This window comes from Lasioglossum baleicum, chromosome 7, assembly GCF_051020765.1.
Source record: "Lasioglossum baleicum chromosome 7, iyLasBale1, whole genome shotgun sequence".
Lineage (NCBI taxonomy): Eukaryota > Metazoa > Arthropoda > Insecta > Hymenoptera > Halictidae > Lasioglossum > Lasioglossum baleicum.
Genome location: NC_134935.1, coordinates 5,223,982 through 5,242,403, shown reverse-complemented (window position 1 = coordinate 5,242,403; position 18,422 = coordinate 5,223,982). Strand labels below are relative to the sequence as shown.

Here is an 18,422-nt window from a genome sequence, read left to right as displayed (position 1 = left end):
AGTATCAAGAAAGTTCCAAAATTCTTTCACTTTAATTCGTTGACTGTAGCTGATCTTTTTATTGAAAGCCAGTTCCATGCAAATTTGATCGGTTTGTGACATAATGTACGATTATAATGCCGCCAATTCTTTTGAATGAATAACCGTCACTTCCGATTTAAATGTTCCTAAATTAGAAAACACATGTGAATCGGTATCTAGTGACTTTTAATAGTGCTCAGTGGGTAACGTAGAATTTGAATGCAAACTATGTAGCACAAAGACTGTCAGCCTTATGGGAGTTCGTGTCACCCGAATATTTCGGTGTTCTGTTACGCCCTCTAGGATATATTCTGGCTCCATCCAGAGAAACAGAAGGCCACCGACGGCATTTTGTCGGTGAAGAAGACCTCTGAGGAGATTCTCGTCGCGATGCATCGGTGAGAATGCGAATTATCACGAAACCATATCGATTATTACATTCTCTGCCATATTTCAGACGATGTTTTGGCACTATTTAGGCACTATCTAGAACTTTTAGCGATGTGGTATTTCAGATTACTGTAAGTTCCACGTTATCCCCGCGCCCGGTCGCGCCCGGTTACTGGTCCCGCTGAATAGCACAGGGGCTGGCAGTCTTTAATAGTACCATGTCAATGACGAAACTACATAACACGATTGGTCTACTTCATATTTGGTCTGTGGCGGCAGCTTTAAAAAAAATTCAGTTTCGACACTTTCGCGAGGATGCTTGAATCCCTGTTGTAAGTGTTGTTTCAATAAACAATAAACGTGATATCGTTTCGATCATCGACTCGTCTAGTTGTGATTTTCGAATAAATATCAAATCCAACTGGTGAAAAGAGACGAATGAATTGTACGGACGATGATGTCATTGCCCCGACAGGTTATGAGCAGTGCGCGGCGAGAATGTCAAGATGGCTGCCACGTACATCTGATCGGAGGTGTGTGCACTCGCGAAATTTGACGCCAAACCGTGATAAAACGAGCTGTGCATTTCAAGTCCCTGACATGTTGACAGTGCGTAGTTAGTCGGCCCGTATCCATGAGGACCGCTTTGTACTCCATCGATGAAAGTTCTTGTCGTCGCGGCCGGCGGCGGCTCGCATTGAACCATGTTCAGCAAAAAACTACATGTAGACGTCAAAAAGTCAACACTGAAAATTCAGGATGTTAAAAAAGATAGCGCGACTCGGTTCAAGCATCTCAAGATCGTATTAGGTGAGTCAACCACTTTCTATCCACCTCGTCGCGTCCTATAATTAAATGTTTCAACGTTAATTCGGTTCATAGACATTAACCGCGAATAACCAGTTTCCAGCTAATGAACACGACGACGATTAAGAGGGGGCGACAATTTTGTTAGCATTTGCCGCCTACGCGTCAACGCACCGAGACCTTATTATTATTATCGTAGAATTTCAAGAATCCGTTGAAAATTCGAATCAACGAGTTTTCTGTTCGTTGGAATACTTGCTCGCATTTCGTTGTCAGCTGTTGTTACGAACTTACAATATTTTTTCTCCAAATGTGCCGCGACACGATTTAGAAGAATCATATCTAAATTAGAAATTAGATTTGAGCTAATGTATTTTTCAACAAAAAAGTCGTCGTTATTTGTTGTCTTTGCGCTGTTAAGATTTTTTTGAAAAATAGTTTTCATTTGATTAAAACATTGTTAAACGTTATTTTTGAAGAATTAATGCAGTTAGTGTGTATACAATTAAAATTACAATGTTATATTCATAGGTGGTCAGTATCTAATCACCAAACCGCATGACCACATTAACCAATCCACAGTGGCCTCCAGTTCTGTCTAATGTTACATTATTATTACGTATAGATAGAAATGTGTAGATAAATGTAGTCACCATAGTTCGATACGATTTTTACATGTAGATTATAATTTAGAGGTTTGATTATTTCGAAATACTTGAGAAAGGCGAATTAAAAGTATTTACTAGAGTATAATAGAAATAAATTTGACTCTCTTGACCTTGAACTCAGTATTTATAGTATACTGAATATTGAATTAGAACTTTTTGTTCATTTGTATTGTTATGATTATGACATGTAAATATAGTGTTCACGGAAATATACAAAAACATAGAAGTAAACGTGAACTTCTATCTGCTGTATAATATTAGCATAAGACCAATGATGTCATAGAGATTTCATAGCTCTTTCCTGAACTGGAAAATTTTCAAAGAATGCCAAAATATATCCTTCGACAGAATTTAGTGAAATTTTGATATATTTCAGATCTACAAAGGCTAACAACCACTGAAAATAATATTCTATTTGGCTTCCCCTTCTTAGAAATCGTCTCAAAAAATTTCAAATTGCATAAACTTCCACAGTGTTCTCTTCCTGAGTTCTTATGTTAAATGACAAATGTTTATGCATTCAAAATATGGCAAAAATTACAAAATAGTCGTCCATATGTTAAATAAACGATATACCGTCGGAATCCTGTAAAAGTGTCGACACAATGAAAAATGAATGGCACTCTGTTGCAGAAAATGTGGACACCGACGAAGCGAAAGGATTTTTCGAAGGCAACTTCAGCCATGTCTATTTCATTCTTTACGATTGTTTTGTCTCGGCTGAAGCGAACTTGCGGCAGAGAGGTAAGACTATTTGTACACACAAACAATCTAGGTCTTAACAATGTAAATTACAACTGCATTGCATATATATATACATGTGGATATGATTGCGATATCTAATTCTATCAGTGCAACCAGATGCAGTTTTATTTGATAGAAGTAATGAATGCGTGAAAATGAAATATCATTTTTGTATTACCCCGATATTATAATTATTTTACTATTTGCTTGTTTCTCTCTATTTTGCTGTCAGAACTTTCCTTCCATATTGGTGAGTAAAAGATGGATGAATATATACATACATGTCCCACAAGCATGTTGCGGAGTTTCATTAATCTGATCAGTGTATCCAATCTTACAAATATACCTTTAGTATAACTAGCATGTGCTTAGGATACTTATGACCCGGTGCTATTTCTATTATTTTTAGTCTTTGTTAGTAAAGTATAGGATGAAAGTACCATGAAAAATATGATATATATGTATATATACATATATTTAGTGACACAAGTCTTTTTCTTATAGTCCATAAAGCACATAGGGAGGAATTGGAGCAGGTATTGCAGCTCTTAGAGAAAGTTCTGACGCTTCTCCCTGAGCTTCTTAATAGGAGATGGCAGTGTCACAGTTTGGCAAGGATTTTGCAAAAGCTTTTACACCCTGGTAATAGTTGGAAACTTCGTAGACAAGCTATAAGGTACGCAGAAGGTTTTAATATCAATTTTGTCCATAATCAGAAGTTAGTAAATTTCTATTAAAGTATTATTTGTTTTAGGTATTTCATTTTGTGGTACCAAGCACTCGGCGAAAATGCACCTGAACATATACATCAAATGTTTGCAAGCCTGGTACCAGGGTTTCCACCCCAACAACCATCCCCCTACAAGTCTGAACGTAAGGTGGATGGAAAAAATAAACATGCAAAAGTAATTGGTTCCGATGATAAAGATAAGAAGGAATTCTATGATACACAATTGTCGCAAAGTACTTTCCATGACAATGGTTCGAATCAGAGTCCGATCACTCCGGTTGACAGCGGACCGATTTTACCGCCACAAAGTGGGGAAAAGCCTCTTGACAATGAGACTGTTCGATTTTTAGAAGCATTACTTGAATTTATGGTTACTCAGGTGCAGTTTACGACTACAAAATTTGTTGAAGCATCTGTCAGAATATTTATTAAAATTGTATTTCTTTCCATTCGAATTTCAGGTTGTAAAAATAGAATGGCGAGATAAATCTTCAAGACAGCACAAGACCTTCCAGTTTTTATTAGAACGTTTTAAAGCTACGTACCTTCGTCACATTTGTCCCGAGTTCGACGATAATTTCTCCTTGTACAAACCTAATTTAGAATTGCCTACGATGCGCAAACCAACGAATCAAAGTCAGGATAATTATGTATTGTGTAAAGTTGCATTGATCAAGTGGGTCGCTAGTTTTACGCATGTTGCTAGAAAAGATGGTCTCTTCGCACATCTTTCTCATAGGTATTATAGCTGGATCTTAAAATGTACAGAACCTTCTTATCTTGTAACACGTCTTTTTACTTTTAGCACAACTCCAAACGAAGAAAACGCGGAGTCGGAACTCCGTCGCGTCTCGGTCACACAAAATTCAGCCGATTCGACTCTTCTGTCTCCTGAATCGAGTATATCTCAACAGGAGAATCAAAATCAAGAAGATAATACTGTCTCGGCTGTTACTCTTGTCAGAGAAGTTCTCTACGGTAACAGAGACAACGTGAATTTTGTACATGAGTTATATAGACAAGCATTTCTTTTGGACTTCAATCATGCCGGTGCTATCAGAAAGGCTATAGCTGTTTATAAAGATTGGATTCAGATGAATGTAAGTAAACAAAATAAGTGTGACATAAAGTATAACAGTAAAGCAATTGAAGTTGTTAACAGATTCTTGAATTGTGTTACAAGGAGCTACCTCCATTCATGCTAGAACCATTGGATACACATAAGGACAGAGATATGGAAGACAACTTCAAAAAAGATGGAAACGACATCGATAGAAGTCCATCTGAATCTTATCGTCAAACACGATTGAGAAATGATTCGTATCTCGGTGCTATACATAGAGAAAATTTGTTTATTAGAGCGGGATTGCAGAATGTTCTACAAATATTCATCACACAGGCTTCAAATGTATTTTTCTTAGAAAATTATGGACCGAACGCGTCTCTGACGTTACTCGAGGAGCAAACGGATAGCTGTAAAAGAGTGTTAAATGTGTATCGTTACGTCGTTATGCATTCTAGATTAGAACCAGGCACTTGGGAACAACTGCTTAGGTATATATTCATGATATATATTTTTTTATACTGTATTGCATGTTATTAATTTCATCGTTCGTTTGTTAGGGTATTGCTACAAATCACGTCGCTCGTTCTGAACGAGAAATCGTCTCGACGAAAGGTTCAAGACAGTATTGGTGGCAAACTTGCACCTGCCATATTTCAAACCTTAATCGTCACGTGGATCAAAGCCAATTTAAACGTTGTTATTTCTATCCAGTTATGGGATCAGTTTCTGGAGGTGTTGACATCGTTGACCCAATGGGAGGAATTAATTCGAGAATGGGCCGTGAGTTAATTAAATATCATTTCAATACATTTAATACATTTTAAAGATACCCATTTCTCCTTTAATGTTATTTCTTTATAGAAAACACTGGATACTTTGACAAGGGTACTTGCTAGGCACGTGTACAATCTGGATCTGAACGATCTACCGTTGGATAGACTAAGTGAACAAAAGACTAAAAAGCGTCGCGGCGTCGGAAGTCGTGCTGCGTCTACCGGAAGTGTGCAACCGCCGCGCAAAGGAAGCGTTGATCAAGAAAGTCATACAGTCTCGAAAGAAAACGTTATTGGTATAGAGCAACGATAATTATTTTCCTTAAATTGTATTAGATGTACCAATGAAACACCCACTATTTTTTTAACAAAAATATAACGATAGAATCGAAAATAGTGAACAAGTTGTTGGTACACCTAAAAAGCTATTTTCAACGACTCTAATTCTCTTCATTCCAAAATAGATCATCCGATGCGAGATTTGAGGAAGGTTCGACCTCTTCCACGTAGTGCAAGCGATAACACGATATACAATGCAAAAGCTCGTACGAAGCTCCACAGAAACCGTACGCACACTGTGCACAGTGGTATTCCTGGTAAATATCTTAATTTACAAACGGATTGCTCGAGTACTATATCTTCTATCTCTCTCTAATTCGGTTGAGTTCTGGTGACTTTTGCAATTCGGTAGTGCCATCTGTGTTGCTGATAGCGCGTGCAAATTTATTTATAACTGTGTCTCTTACTTTTTCGCTTGGACGCCGACACCAGTTTAAAAATAACCAGTCCAGTGTCAGCCAGACACTTATCTCGTCTCATTCTTTCTCTTCCCTTCATCCCCTTCATTCGCAATATCGTTCTCCCCTGTGCTTGCTCTCTCCATTTTCAGTTGACGAACCGTCTCAAATGAGAACCGCCCTCTAAAGATATACATATTTCTTCTCGCTCGTTTTGTGGCTTATTTGTGTGTATTAAGTGTGAACAATTTCCACACGCGCAGTACTCCCCCTATCAATAGAGCAAGACATGGCTCGGTTGCTATCAGGCAGTTCTACATCATCGTCGGGATACACGAGGAAAATGTTGCCCAATAGACGTGCTAAATCCTTGGATAGCCTTGTCATTGTTGATAGCGAACCACCATCGCCGCGTTGCCCATCCCCAACGCCCAGCAGCGGGGTTGACAGCAACAAAGACAGCCCAATTCAAATCGAAAACATTGATGGCAGTAGCATCGGTAAGTAGACTTGTGCAGCTCTACCCGCATACAATTATTAAAATCAGAGACTTTTCCAATCACAACAGTGTGCGAGCATTTTCACAAACTCCCAACAAAACGTCCATGTTCTGATCGATAATTCATTGATGTAATACTAACAATAATATATTTAATTCGCTCGGAAGATAATTTCTTTGTATCATGCTTCGCTTATATTTCTGCGAATTATCTACGCTCGTGTGTACAGGAAAACTGTTTTCCCATTTACACGGACAATTTTTCACGTTTTACGATGAGTATTTATGTATATGAAATTATTTGTAGCTTCTTGCATTCGAGATTTGTTTTTTTTTCTAATTCCTGACTGATTGCGAGCGTGTGATGAAAGTATTTTCATTTCGGTGCAAGGATTTGTACAACAAATGTTTATTATAACTTCGCAGACACTAATGACGCATCGGAAAGGAGATCTGTTATGGCAGGTGGTGGAGTTCGGGGATGGCTGCCCGATGTGGCAGTGGTTCTGTGGAGACGTATGTTGTCAGCATTAGGGGATGTAAATAATATTCAAGATCCCATTCTTCATGGTCAAGTAATGGATTACCTTGTACAGCTAACACAGACACTCGTTAAAGTTAGTATCTGTTACATTATACAAGTTGTCATAATTGTTGACTTCCTCGGTTGGCATGGACAAGATATCTCACTAGTTGCTAGAATGAATCATCATTAGTAGACTGCGGATGTTTATGTTTATATAGGAAATAAAGTCCTAGTTCTAATGAGAATGGTCTTTGTGAATCCAAAACAAATAAAAATAGTGCTGAATTCTATCGAATTGTTTATTCTAGCATTTTTTGAAAATTTCCATCAGCCATAAATACATGAACATCCACAGTCTAATAATTAGATTCTACATCCTACACCCGTAAAACCTAAGTGACTTTCAATTGTAAATATTGAAAAACGGGAATGTAGGAAATGTTATGTATATCTCTCCACAACATCGTATGAACAACATTGCACAACGAGATATTCCGTCCACGCCAACGAAGCTATTGTAATTAAATAAATGTAATTACTCTTTTCGTGTCGAATAGATTCGTTTAAACCAAGGCGTGTCTGGAGATAATCAAGCGACCCCTCCAGCCCCAGAACTCATACCACCGTTAACAGTGATTGCTCCTTGGTGTTTCAAGGTTGTTGATAATTATTAAACATAATATAATAATAATATATATAATAATATATTATTAAATATAATATTACGTGCTTTCAGGCGATACAGCTACCTGACCAGTACGAAGTTGGCAAACTAGCAGCATATCGTTTGGTCTGTCTCTTAACGATCCAGCCGCAGGATATCAGTTTACCGAAACAACACTTGACTCTGTTTTATCGTGCAGTTCACAACGGTATCGTCAGCAACGATAGTAAAGTGTTGCACGTGCTTGTTAAATATACGGGGCCGAGATTATTCAGTTTGAATCTTCCCGGTTCCAGTCTGTTGATTTTGGACTACATTCACGCTGCTAATGTGATATTAAGCAGTCAGGACATTGGGGTACAGTAGAAATTGTATGACAATTAGACTGCGGACTTTATGCATTTCTAACAAAAATAGATGGATGAAATTTAAAACAGTAAAAATATTTCCTGTCTTGTAATTGACGGAAGAAAATTTTCATTTTGCATCAAGATCTGCAGTCTACTGATACTATATTCATGATTATAGAAATATAAATGATGAACGATTATAGGCACCGAGAACAGAAGCTGTCTCAATAATTGGATCTTTATTGTCATTGCCTGCCACTACAATTAAATTACCTGTTCTGCAACCGACTGCAACAGACATTGTAACCATGACGTGTCCGGACGCAAAAGTAATTGGATATAACGACCTGAATTTATACACACATTGTGTATATATATATATTACACGAATTATTTTATTTTAGGAACATATAATCACGATACTCCTACGAAGCTGTAGACGTGAACCGACTGGTATCGCAAGATGCGTAGCGCTCTCAAGTATCGCAATGTTCGTTTACAGAGAACTATGCCACAAAAATCAACACCCGAGAATCCCAGAATCCGTTACGGTTCTTCTTTTAGCGCTGCGGGTAAGCCATTTCAATCTGTTACCGATAAAAAAATACATTTTGTCCGATCAGTTTTATTTTTTCATTCAGAAGAATCTGCATGTTATATATACATATATATATATATATTTAAATTGGATAATATTAGTTTGCACTTGGGACATATCTTTTCAGTAAAAATAGTGTGTGCTATGTAGTATATTAATAGAATTTTTAGTTGCAATCTCTTAGGTGGATTTACCTAACAATATTTCCATTAAGTGTAGTAAATGTCAATAGTAGTAGTGCAAAAAAATTCAGTATCTCTTCCACTGAGTCTGATTGACAGCGGATACAAGGGGCAGAGCGTCGCAGAGCTGGTTTCTGTTTCCCCTTGATGGATCAGGTAGTTTTTCTTGGATTAACAAAACCTTTGTCGAGTCCCTTATTATGTGTTGTTACAGTATTTACCTGTCGACTGATGTCTACGTGTCTTCTTTAAGGATGTTGTCAACATTGCATGGTTTTATTGCACGAACATGTGTCTGTATAATGTCCAACGATATTTTAATGTTCGATCTTATTTATCCCCACATATATTAGTGATTAACGTACTTTCTGTTTAATACTAATTATCTTAGAGCAAAACGAAAATATGTTAATACTAGAAGTACCACTCATTTCAAATGCATCTTCTTTTTATCCTGCAGTTATTGAACATATAAAAAATTATTAAGTAAGTTTAATAAATAAAAACAGTGTATTCTGACCAGTTGGTACTCCTAGTATTAATTGTACATAAATACAACGTAATAAAGAATTATGGTTTTTATTATTTAGGCAAGTCACGCTACTGTTGCTCAAGTGGCGTGTGATTCTCTTCTGCTATTATGTGATAAAGCTGACATCCTCTTGGAATTATATCCGAATGTGCCATCGAAAATAATTCAGGTGTGTGTCGTCAACGAATCTGATTACAAATTACGTGTTACTCTGTATATAAATGCTTGTCTTAATTTTAGATATTGTCAGAAACGCTTGGATATATGAGTACACGAGACAGACGCGGTCAATTGATAATATCGATGTTGTTCTGTTTGGGTGAATGGGCTATGCATCTAGGTCCAAGCGTCTTATTACGCGTGTTTCAGGGAAAACCACTGTTAATGACGTTATTCAATGTTAGTATCTTGCAATTGATAATTCTATGTTATCTTTAGGAGTGTGTGAGATCCTGGAAATATCTGGTCAAGTCGGTTTCGAACTCGTTACACAAAATGTCCGAAACTTTGGTCGCATTAAATAAAACTACAGTAAGTCCTCGACTTTAGCGGTTCCAGCGCTTTCTGCGTAAAAAACGAATTTCACAGTTCGGAATTGGTTTTTTTATTCGCTTATAAGAATCCGCGTAAGTCGAGGCTCACTGTAGTCCGAAATATCGTTCAGGTTCTCGAGATTCTTGAGAATCCCGACATTTCCAGGCTTCCGCACACCCGTAGTTATTTTAAACGCATAATCTGGAATGCTATGTGTGCAGGTTTTGAATAATATAGTACAAGACAAAGGTGGTAAAAGTTTATCGCAGTCGAGCAGAAATCACGAAGACGAAGATGATGATTTCGATCCTGACATTACTTTGGACAATCTGGCTGACGAAACTTCCATTAAATCACCTCGTCGAGGCAGCATTCAGTCTGTTCAGCTGGCAGCGAAAATGGTAAAATATTATAGATGCCCTTTCCAGAGCACTAGTTCTATATCATAATTAAAATTCTAGGTAATGATGCATTTAATAAATCATTTGGGACACTTCCCGATGGGCATTGGAGCAGCTCGATTGTCTTCGCTGGTCGTTGAATTGGATGATGTGCCAGGAATCGACGGTGACGAGTTGTCATCCGCTATCTTTCATGCGCCAAACATGCAGTTATTAATGTTATCAAATTCCGTGATAATGTCACTGGTTGAATTGGCAGCTTTGGATGCACCTGGCGGTGGTGTCACAGCCGGTTTAACAACAGCACCATCGTTGGTCCGAGTCTTGTTGAGAGATTTAGCAGGAAAAGCTTCGTGGGACAGTTCTATCTTATACAGTCAACCATCTATTGACGATGATATTCCGATAGCATTTACAAAGCATGGTAATATATTTCGTATTAATTCAGTCGCTACAGCTTAACCCTTATGTGGTCAACCAAAATGTATAGATTATTTAAAGCCTTTCTGTATTTAACACTTTACCTACCGAAAGCCTATTAATAGAATTTTCAATAATTGTGCTGTACCAAAAGAAAGCATAGACATTTTCTCTTTTACATTACAATCTGAAATGAAAGTATTAGATGACGTTATTGAGGGTGACTTGTTAGTACACAATGAAAATGGCTGTTGCAATTGAAGGTTCCATTAAAAAGTATTTAGCCATGTACCTATCATAGATTTTTCAAAATTATGCAATAATCACCAGTCGGTAATGTGTTAACATGTTTGCACAAATTCTCATTATAAGACTATAAATTAATATATTAGCAAATTAAGAATGGACATTCTCGAGAAGTTTTGTAATATTTTTAGAGGAACATTAACAAATTGTTGAAAGGAATACAGTAAATGGGTATCCGGTTGACTACACAAGGGTTAATTTTATTTTAATTTTAGTTGAATGGAAAACAAAGCCGCACAACGAGGATTTGAGCAGCGTTATAACGTCTCAAACGTGTACTCCTCGACATACTGTACGACACCGTGAACCTCATGTATTGCCAACGTTCGCGAATGGTGCGAGCGATATGGATAACTTAGATGATGTAAGCTTCAATATTTCTAACCCCTTCCCCTACTACAATATCGTGTCTGACTCGTGATGAAGATTCTGAACAGAGTCTAATAAATATGTATGCTACTAATTTCCTTTAAACCGAAATAAGATTCTACTTTGGTTTTGTTCACGTACAGCTATTGGAGAATATCTAAGCATACAGTAGATAAATCTCCTCCTTTTTTAGGAAATTATACGAGCTACAAAAAAGTTCTAATTAAATTAATTATTAATTAACTCGTTGATAACAATGTGTTACGATTATATACTTTATACTTAAAGCTTCTATTTTCAGCTCTTACAGTACATAGGACACACAAGTCCAGAAGTATTAACTAACCCAGAAATAGCACTTAACGAACCAGCAAATCCTCCCCAAGGTTACTACCTCGAAAGCGAAACTATTGCAACCATTCTCAGTCAAAGGAATGCGGAACAGGAGCATATCAACAATTGGAGTCAGCATATTAGGTGAATTGTGTCTCGATAAAACCGGTCATTCTTGATTCGATTTGCTAATGTTATTATTATTTTAGCATGTGTGCCTCAGCAATAAGTCCGCCTTCCTGTCGTCCACCTCCAGCACCGTTTCATCACTGCCGCCTTCTCTTTTCGCATTTGGGTCTATCCGGTTGGGAACAACGTAGGAAGTTGCATTTACTCTCGAAAAACGAGAAGCTGTTACGAGAACTGCGAAATCTCGATAGTCAACGGTCCAGGGAAACGCATAAGATAGCAGTGATCTATGTCAGTCAAGGACAGGAGGATAAGAACTCTATATTGAGCAACGTCACTGCTAGCAAAGAATATGAGAGCTTTATCGCAAGATTGGCCTGGGAAGTCGAGCTTGAGTCTCATACGGGTTTTCTCGGTGGTCTTGTGCCTGGAAAAGCGTCCGGTGTCACAGCACCGTATTTCGCTACATCCTTTACGGAAATTCTTTTTCACGTAGCAACAAGGATGCCTTCGGACAGTCCTGAAAGTTTATTACAGAAGGTAACTGTTATTTAACGCAAGTAAACCAAGGAAATACCTTACGGTGAAATTGTTTCAGACCCGTCACCTTGGTAACGATGAAATTCACATAGTTTGGTCCGAGCACTGGAGAGACTATCGTAGGGATATCATACCAACTGAATTTTGTGATGTTTTAATAGTAATCTATCCGTTGCACAATAACTTGTACAGAATACAGATCTCTCGAAAACCTGAAATTCCATTTTTCGGGCCACTGTTTGACGAATGTATTGTGGAGGACAAAGTTCTGCCCGGATTAGTCAGGACAACGGCTCTGGCAGCGAGTAGAGCGAAACGATCTACGCTCACGTTGTATCAGCATTAGTGAGTACACTATCCGTTGGGTGTGAATATCATAATTAGACTCCTACCCAAAATCAATGCAGAATATTTTTATTTTGCATAAGGATCTGCAGTCTAATTATAATTGAACGCTTGGTAATAAAAAAAACATTACAGTTACGAGGAGAGAGCGAGGTCCATCGACACCGTCATGAGAAATCATAAAGAAGCTACAACGTTCGAGGAGTTCACAGCCAACGTGTACTCTCCTGTACAACCACCGAGTCCGTTCAGTGGGGCATCCTCAGTATCTGGTTAGTTTATCTGTTATATGTTAGTACGAAGGCAAACCGTAGAAATCTTTATACATTCACACATTTTCTAGAAACATTCCAGTTGAAACTAGCGGCATAGTCACGCGCAGATCGTGTTTATGTGCAGTTTAATTCAATGCACAGTTCTTATTGTTCATAGCAGCCCGAGACATAGATTTCTCTCTAGAATGTACGATAGATGCTCAACAGCTTACAGCTGAACCGTGAAAACCCCCTTCTCAATAGTCTTCCGCATGATACACCGATTGTTTATTATTATTATTATCAATATCACACTGTCAGGATCTACAACAAGCGTGCAATCCACAGCATCGTCAAACCTCGCAGCAGCGCTTATAGATTCGCATCAGGGTCGATCCGGACTGAGAAGTTCATCGGCGGCGAGCAGTGATAACCGCGCGAATAGAGGTGACTAATTCAGTCCACTAACCCCCACCCACCTTGTAACACCATCCGACAAGGTAGTATTATAATTTATTTTTTTTTTCCTTTGCTGTTTTTTACGTTCTATCTATACGAAGTATATCCTTTGTTTACTTTTCGTATACTCTTTCCTCCTATAGACTATCTGGTAGTGGTTCTATATGTTATAATATGTTAGTACTTACTACAGACGTCTACACCGTCCTTCAGTTTTAGTCCAACAGAAACTCTAAGCTTAATTCTATTATCACACAGTCACTCACAGTGAAAATCGTACATAATCTATCGATGGATGTTTTAGTTAAGTTTAGCAACGGGACAACGATTTTGACGAAAATTGAATTGCCAAGGTCTAGTTTAACATATCTTTATAATTCTTTTTTGATTGATAAATATTGACAAAAAGGGACCCACCTCCAATATTAAATATAATGTTAAATTCGGTACGTTAAATTTATTTTAAATTTGAAATATTAAAATTGATTTTTTACAATATTTTGAATGCGAAGTAAATTTCGGTCACATTTTTGTTATATTTTTCTAGTAAAATGTAATTTCTATTTCTTCAGTTTTTGGACAAGTTATGAAAACAGTAAACTAGAAGTTGGTTATTCAATTTTTGTCAAAATCCTTAGCCTGTTACTAAACTCAGTTAAATTATCCGTCGGTACACACCACGATTTTCACTGTGAGCGAATCTTCTTCCAAACATTACACGATTTACTCAAACTTTACCAAACTCTGAAAAAATTACAATACGCTTGGTATACGGTCAGAAATATATCCTCCAAATACAAGATCGGAGAAAAATATATTACGAACGCTCTTTGTTTAATATGTTTAACATGTTTCTTAATTATATTTTTGTTAACAGTCTTACACAATCTATTCAGAGGTAAAATTCCCCTTTCTATGTGCATATTAGGCATAGACCGATACAGTTTCCTTCTATTCATATCTCATTACATTACCGCCAGTTTTGTTCATATTGCTTTATAGATAGAGAATACAGTACTATGTTCCTACATATAGCATTTTAGAAGTGTGTTAGTAGTTAACAGTAAAAGTGTTACAACTTTGATGAATCGATGAATCTTTGACTAAATAGCTTCTTGCAAAGTGTGCGAATGTTTTTATTTCCAAAATTCACCCATCTTATCCCATTCACAGCCTGGAAAGTCGAATATGTGAATATTTTATGCCAAATTCTATCACAAAAAAGTATCTGTATACTATCACAGTGTTTTATGTCTATATAGAGTGCTTGTTTTATAAAATTCATTTCACATAATAAATTTCTTTTAACGATTATTTTAGTATTATACATATAGCACATAGAGTATTGTACTTTATTACGATTAGATTTCTTTAGCGAATTGCATGTTTACTTTCAGTACCATGTACCTACTTCCATGTGTTAATTGAATTGCATTTTTAGCTACACGCGTAATCGTTTAGCTTGATTTCAATTTGGCAAAATACAATGCCAACGAAAGTAAGTCCTCCTTGTATTGTTTTTAGTGTCCGATGGAAGCAGAGTATGGTTCAGCAACGACACTCCGGATAGTACTGCGCTTCATGGAATTTCACCTAGACCTGTAAAAAAGATGTCGTTCAAGACTGGACAGAAGCAGAGGGCAAGCACTCAACCAACGCCCCCCGATAGTCCGAGATATAAATAAGGAATTTTATATCGATACCATAAAGGAGAAGAACACTTTTTGCACAAGAGGTTGTTTCGAAAGAGTAGCATCCCTGAAATTGTAATTTAAGAGAATTCTTTAAAATGCTAATTAACACAATGCGTTACGATACTACATTATATACAGGAAGGTGACACCCGCTGTTCTCTGCATTAAAGATGGTAAAGTTCGTTAGAATCGAATATGACGGGTTAAAGTGTGTTTGCCAGTCATTTTTGAATGTTGTCTTTATAAGGGGTCATCGAATATATCTGAATTAGTCTTAGCGTTTTCTGTTTTCCGTCCTTAGGTTTAATTTTTATATTAAATGTACAGATCGTTGTTTATTTGTTGCAACGTGAATAATTAATTTATTGGAGCATAAACATATAACGAGAGGATTTAACGGACATAGGTAAATACAATAGCGGAACTATATTTGTTACACATACAATTTATTAGTGTCGATCGTGACAGCTACTTTTCATTGTACAGTACATTCTTAAGATATCAGTTTATCCTCGTACTTGAAACTAAGTAATCTTAAATAATTCTATCGACTAAACAAAGCTTCTATATATCTTAATTTATATTACGAGCTCCTCGATGTTACACACATGCCTTCGTAATGGATAACTTTTTCATTTCCTGTAATTGTAATGGATGATAAGAGAACATAATTATTATAATAATCACAGAATGCATCTATGAGAGTGTTGATAAGAATCAAATGTTATTTTTTAACGTCACGTGTTTCTTAGTACTGTAATAAGTTGTACTTGAACGTTGCGTATCACGTTGGCCGAATTTCTTTACAATCATTTTCAAAACAACTACATTCCATATCCGACTATCTTTTCTACACTTCATTCATTCTTTAACCGTTGCGGATAAATTTCTTTGTTTTTAAATACCTTTCGGAGAAGTCGAAGCATTCCATTGTACGTTTACCATTTGATTTCGAAGATTGGAAAGAAGTCGTGTTAGAGTCTACGTGTTACCAGGACAGACGGTGTCTTAGTTACGTGTACATTGTGTAGCGAAAGAGAGAAAATTAGGGAACAGTTCTGTTGTCATACCAAAGTTACAGGTACTTGGTGCTTTATAATACTCGAGATAGATAAGTATTTTAAATAATGTGTTATTTCTGAGGAACGGTAAATCTAAAGAGAAAAGAATTATGAAATCAGGAGATGTTTCAAAAGCGAGAGGAAAATAAAAGTTACGTAAAGCATAAAACATATTTGCTTCAGCGAAAGATTTGTCTTGATACACAGTGATAATAATCAAAGTATTAAATATATTATTGGTCGCTGTCAATATGAACAGAGTGTTAGAGAAAATGATATACATATATTGTGGCGAATATATAAAATATATATATATATATTTATATATATATATATATATTAGTATTCAAATTGAGATTGTAATAGACTAACAGAAAAAGAGAAAGATCACAAGATTCGAGTTTTTTTACCATTTTGAGGATTATCATGAGACCGCATTAAAAAATGTAGGTGTTAGCAACGAAGATATAGATGAATAATTACCGATGCGCAGACCATGGCCAAAGCAGCATTATTTTTTCACTAATTTATAACGAAGTAGTAATCGAGAAGAGCCGTGTATATGTATTGTACATAAATTGTTACGCTCGCGAATGACTTCGAGGTCACTTAGCGAAAAAAAATTATTCTCTGCGATATTATGTCGCTCCATTAACTAAAAAAAAGGAAAGATATTGGTCTATATATGTATACGTATATTCGATATACACGCATAAACGAAAGGAGAAAGAACTTATTACAGTCTTACATAAGCGGATGCTTCTACGAATTGTATCTAAACAGTGTACTTAATTAACTATCTTCATTAGTATCATTAAAATAACTACTTGCTATTATTTATGTTATATACATACAAATTGCTGTTAACATTATTAGTATAGCTTTCAACTATTTTTCTTACTGGACGTTGCGTTTATACAATTACATACTTAGAACGGAACTCGTACAAACGGATCAATCCCACGGTCAATAATGTCGCATAAAATTGCATTATTACTTTTTTTTATAAATATTAACAGCTTGAGATAATGAACAATAGCGGTGGTTCTTTATTTTCGACGACTCGAAGTAGAGAAATGTACAAACGACACGAGTTTATAATTCTCATTCTTCTGTATAACTGAATGTTAATGTATGAAGTGTAAAAGTTAATGATGTTACTATCGTATATCTCTGTAATTAAGTGTAATATCAAAAATTTCATGGTAGGTAGACCGAACCTCTTTTTTAAGGTAAACTTTTCAAAGTAAAACTGTTCTGTAGCATTTAATCACAGAGATTTGTAATTGTAACATATTTAATTTTGTACCATGCATGTATATGTACAGCAATCGTCGTATGCATAATATGAGAAAAACTATATACATTGATCATATCTGATCTTGCGGGTCTCATTGTATTAATCAGACGTGTCTGATTATATCTAATTTTCTGTTCGTAAAATACTTAATGCGTTTCAATCGTTTCAATTATTTAGCCCAACGAGAACAGTGGAATTTAGAGTTTTATAGTATTACAGGCGGCTCTTGAACTAATCGATAGATATTTTAATATCTCTAACAAAAAACTTCTTGCTGTAAAATCTGTACCATTCGAATCCGGAGTCAGTAAAGAAATATTTGCAGAATTTACAGCGTCATAGGGCAGAGTAGAAATCGGCTAGAAAATCGTATTGGTCTCTTAATCTATTGATAAGAATTCATCGTTAAAAAGTTCACGATATTACTTTAACTTCGAGAAATCGGAAATCGTCGCATGCTTTCTCATGTTTAAAGGTCAATAGTTTGAACGTTATTTACGGCCCCGGTATTTATTACTGCGGGTGTACATTTTACTGTGGTATTTTTCCCAATGAAATTGAAATACGTAAAAATAAATATCTTCGTTGGCGAGGCAAACAAAATTGTCGATCATTCTCATATTTTTATAATGTCAGGATTTGAAAAAAACATTAAGACCATTTTTCTTCTATCTCGATTACCAAAGGACTGTTCGCATGATTGTACATATTATTTATATTGCTTTAAATTGCATAGGGAAAAGTTTTATTATGATTTAGATATCTACTTCGATATAATAAAAATAAACAAAGAGACTTCTGCCTTTTTAATAAAAAAATTAAGCCCTCAGCACGTACATTAAAGCGAAGGAGGAGCTCATCAATGCGGCACAAAGTCACCAGGAATGTCCCTGATACTGCGGTGCGAATTAGAAACATGATAAGAAACGAGATCACTAACGATCACTACTATGGTCATTATAAGTGAACGCCATTGCTATAGGTCGGAGG

General features: G+C 36.3%; 1 protein-coding gene across 13 annotated transcripts; it reads left to right on the top strand.

Moving 5' to 3' along the window:
• The first annotated feature begins 703 nt into the window (after window positions 1-703).
• LOC143210173 (putative Rho GTPase-activating protein CG5521) lies at window positions 704-18,227 on the top strand. 13 transcript variants are annotated; one of them, XM_076426750.1, is made up of 30 exons: window positions 704-1,221; window positions 2,520-2,630; window positions 2,863-2,880; window positions 3,135-3,306; window positions 3,385-3,739; window positions 3,822-4,099; window positions 4,166-4,460; window positions 4,544-4,914; window positions 4,984-5,206; window positions 5,288-5,495; window positions 5,664-5,795; window positions 6,200-6,436; window positions 6,862-7,052; window positions 7,519-7,617; window positions 7,698-7,982; window positions 8,179-8,304; window positions 8,380-8,547; window positions 8,855-8,911; window positions 9,346-9,456; window positions 9,528-9,686; window positions 10,043-10,222; window positions 10,283-10,646; window positions 11,164-11,312; window positions 11,619-11,794; window positions 11,860-12,319; window positions 12,378-12,664; window positions 12,800-12,936; window positions 13,240-13,365; window positions 14,255-14,275; window positions 14,902-18,227. In XM_076426750.1, exons 1-30 carry the CDS (start codon window positions 1,116-1,118, stop codon window positions 15,060-15,062), a joined length of 5,763 nt encoding a protein of 1,920 aa, XP_076282865.1. In that variant the 5' UTR covers window positions 704-1,115; the 3' UTR covers window positions 15,063-18,227. The 13 variants fall into 13 exon arrangements, with proteins under 13 accessions (XP_076282865.1, XP_076282866.1, XP_076282862.1 ...); XM_076426751.1 differs by having other exon boundaries at window positions 4,523-4,914; window positions 13,267-13,365; XM_076426747.1 differs by having other exon boundaries at window positions 4,523-4,914.
• Window positions 18,228-18,422: the final 195 nt, after the last annotated feature.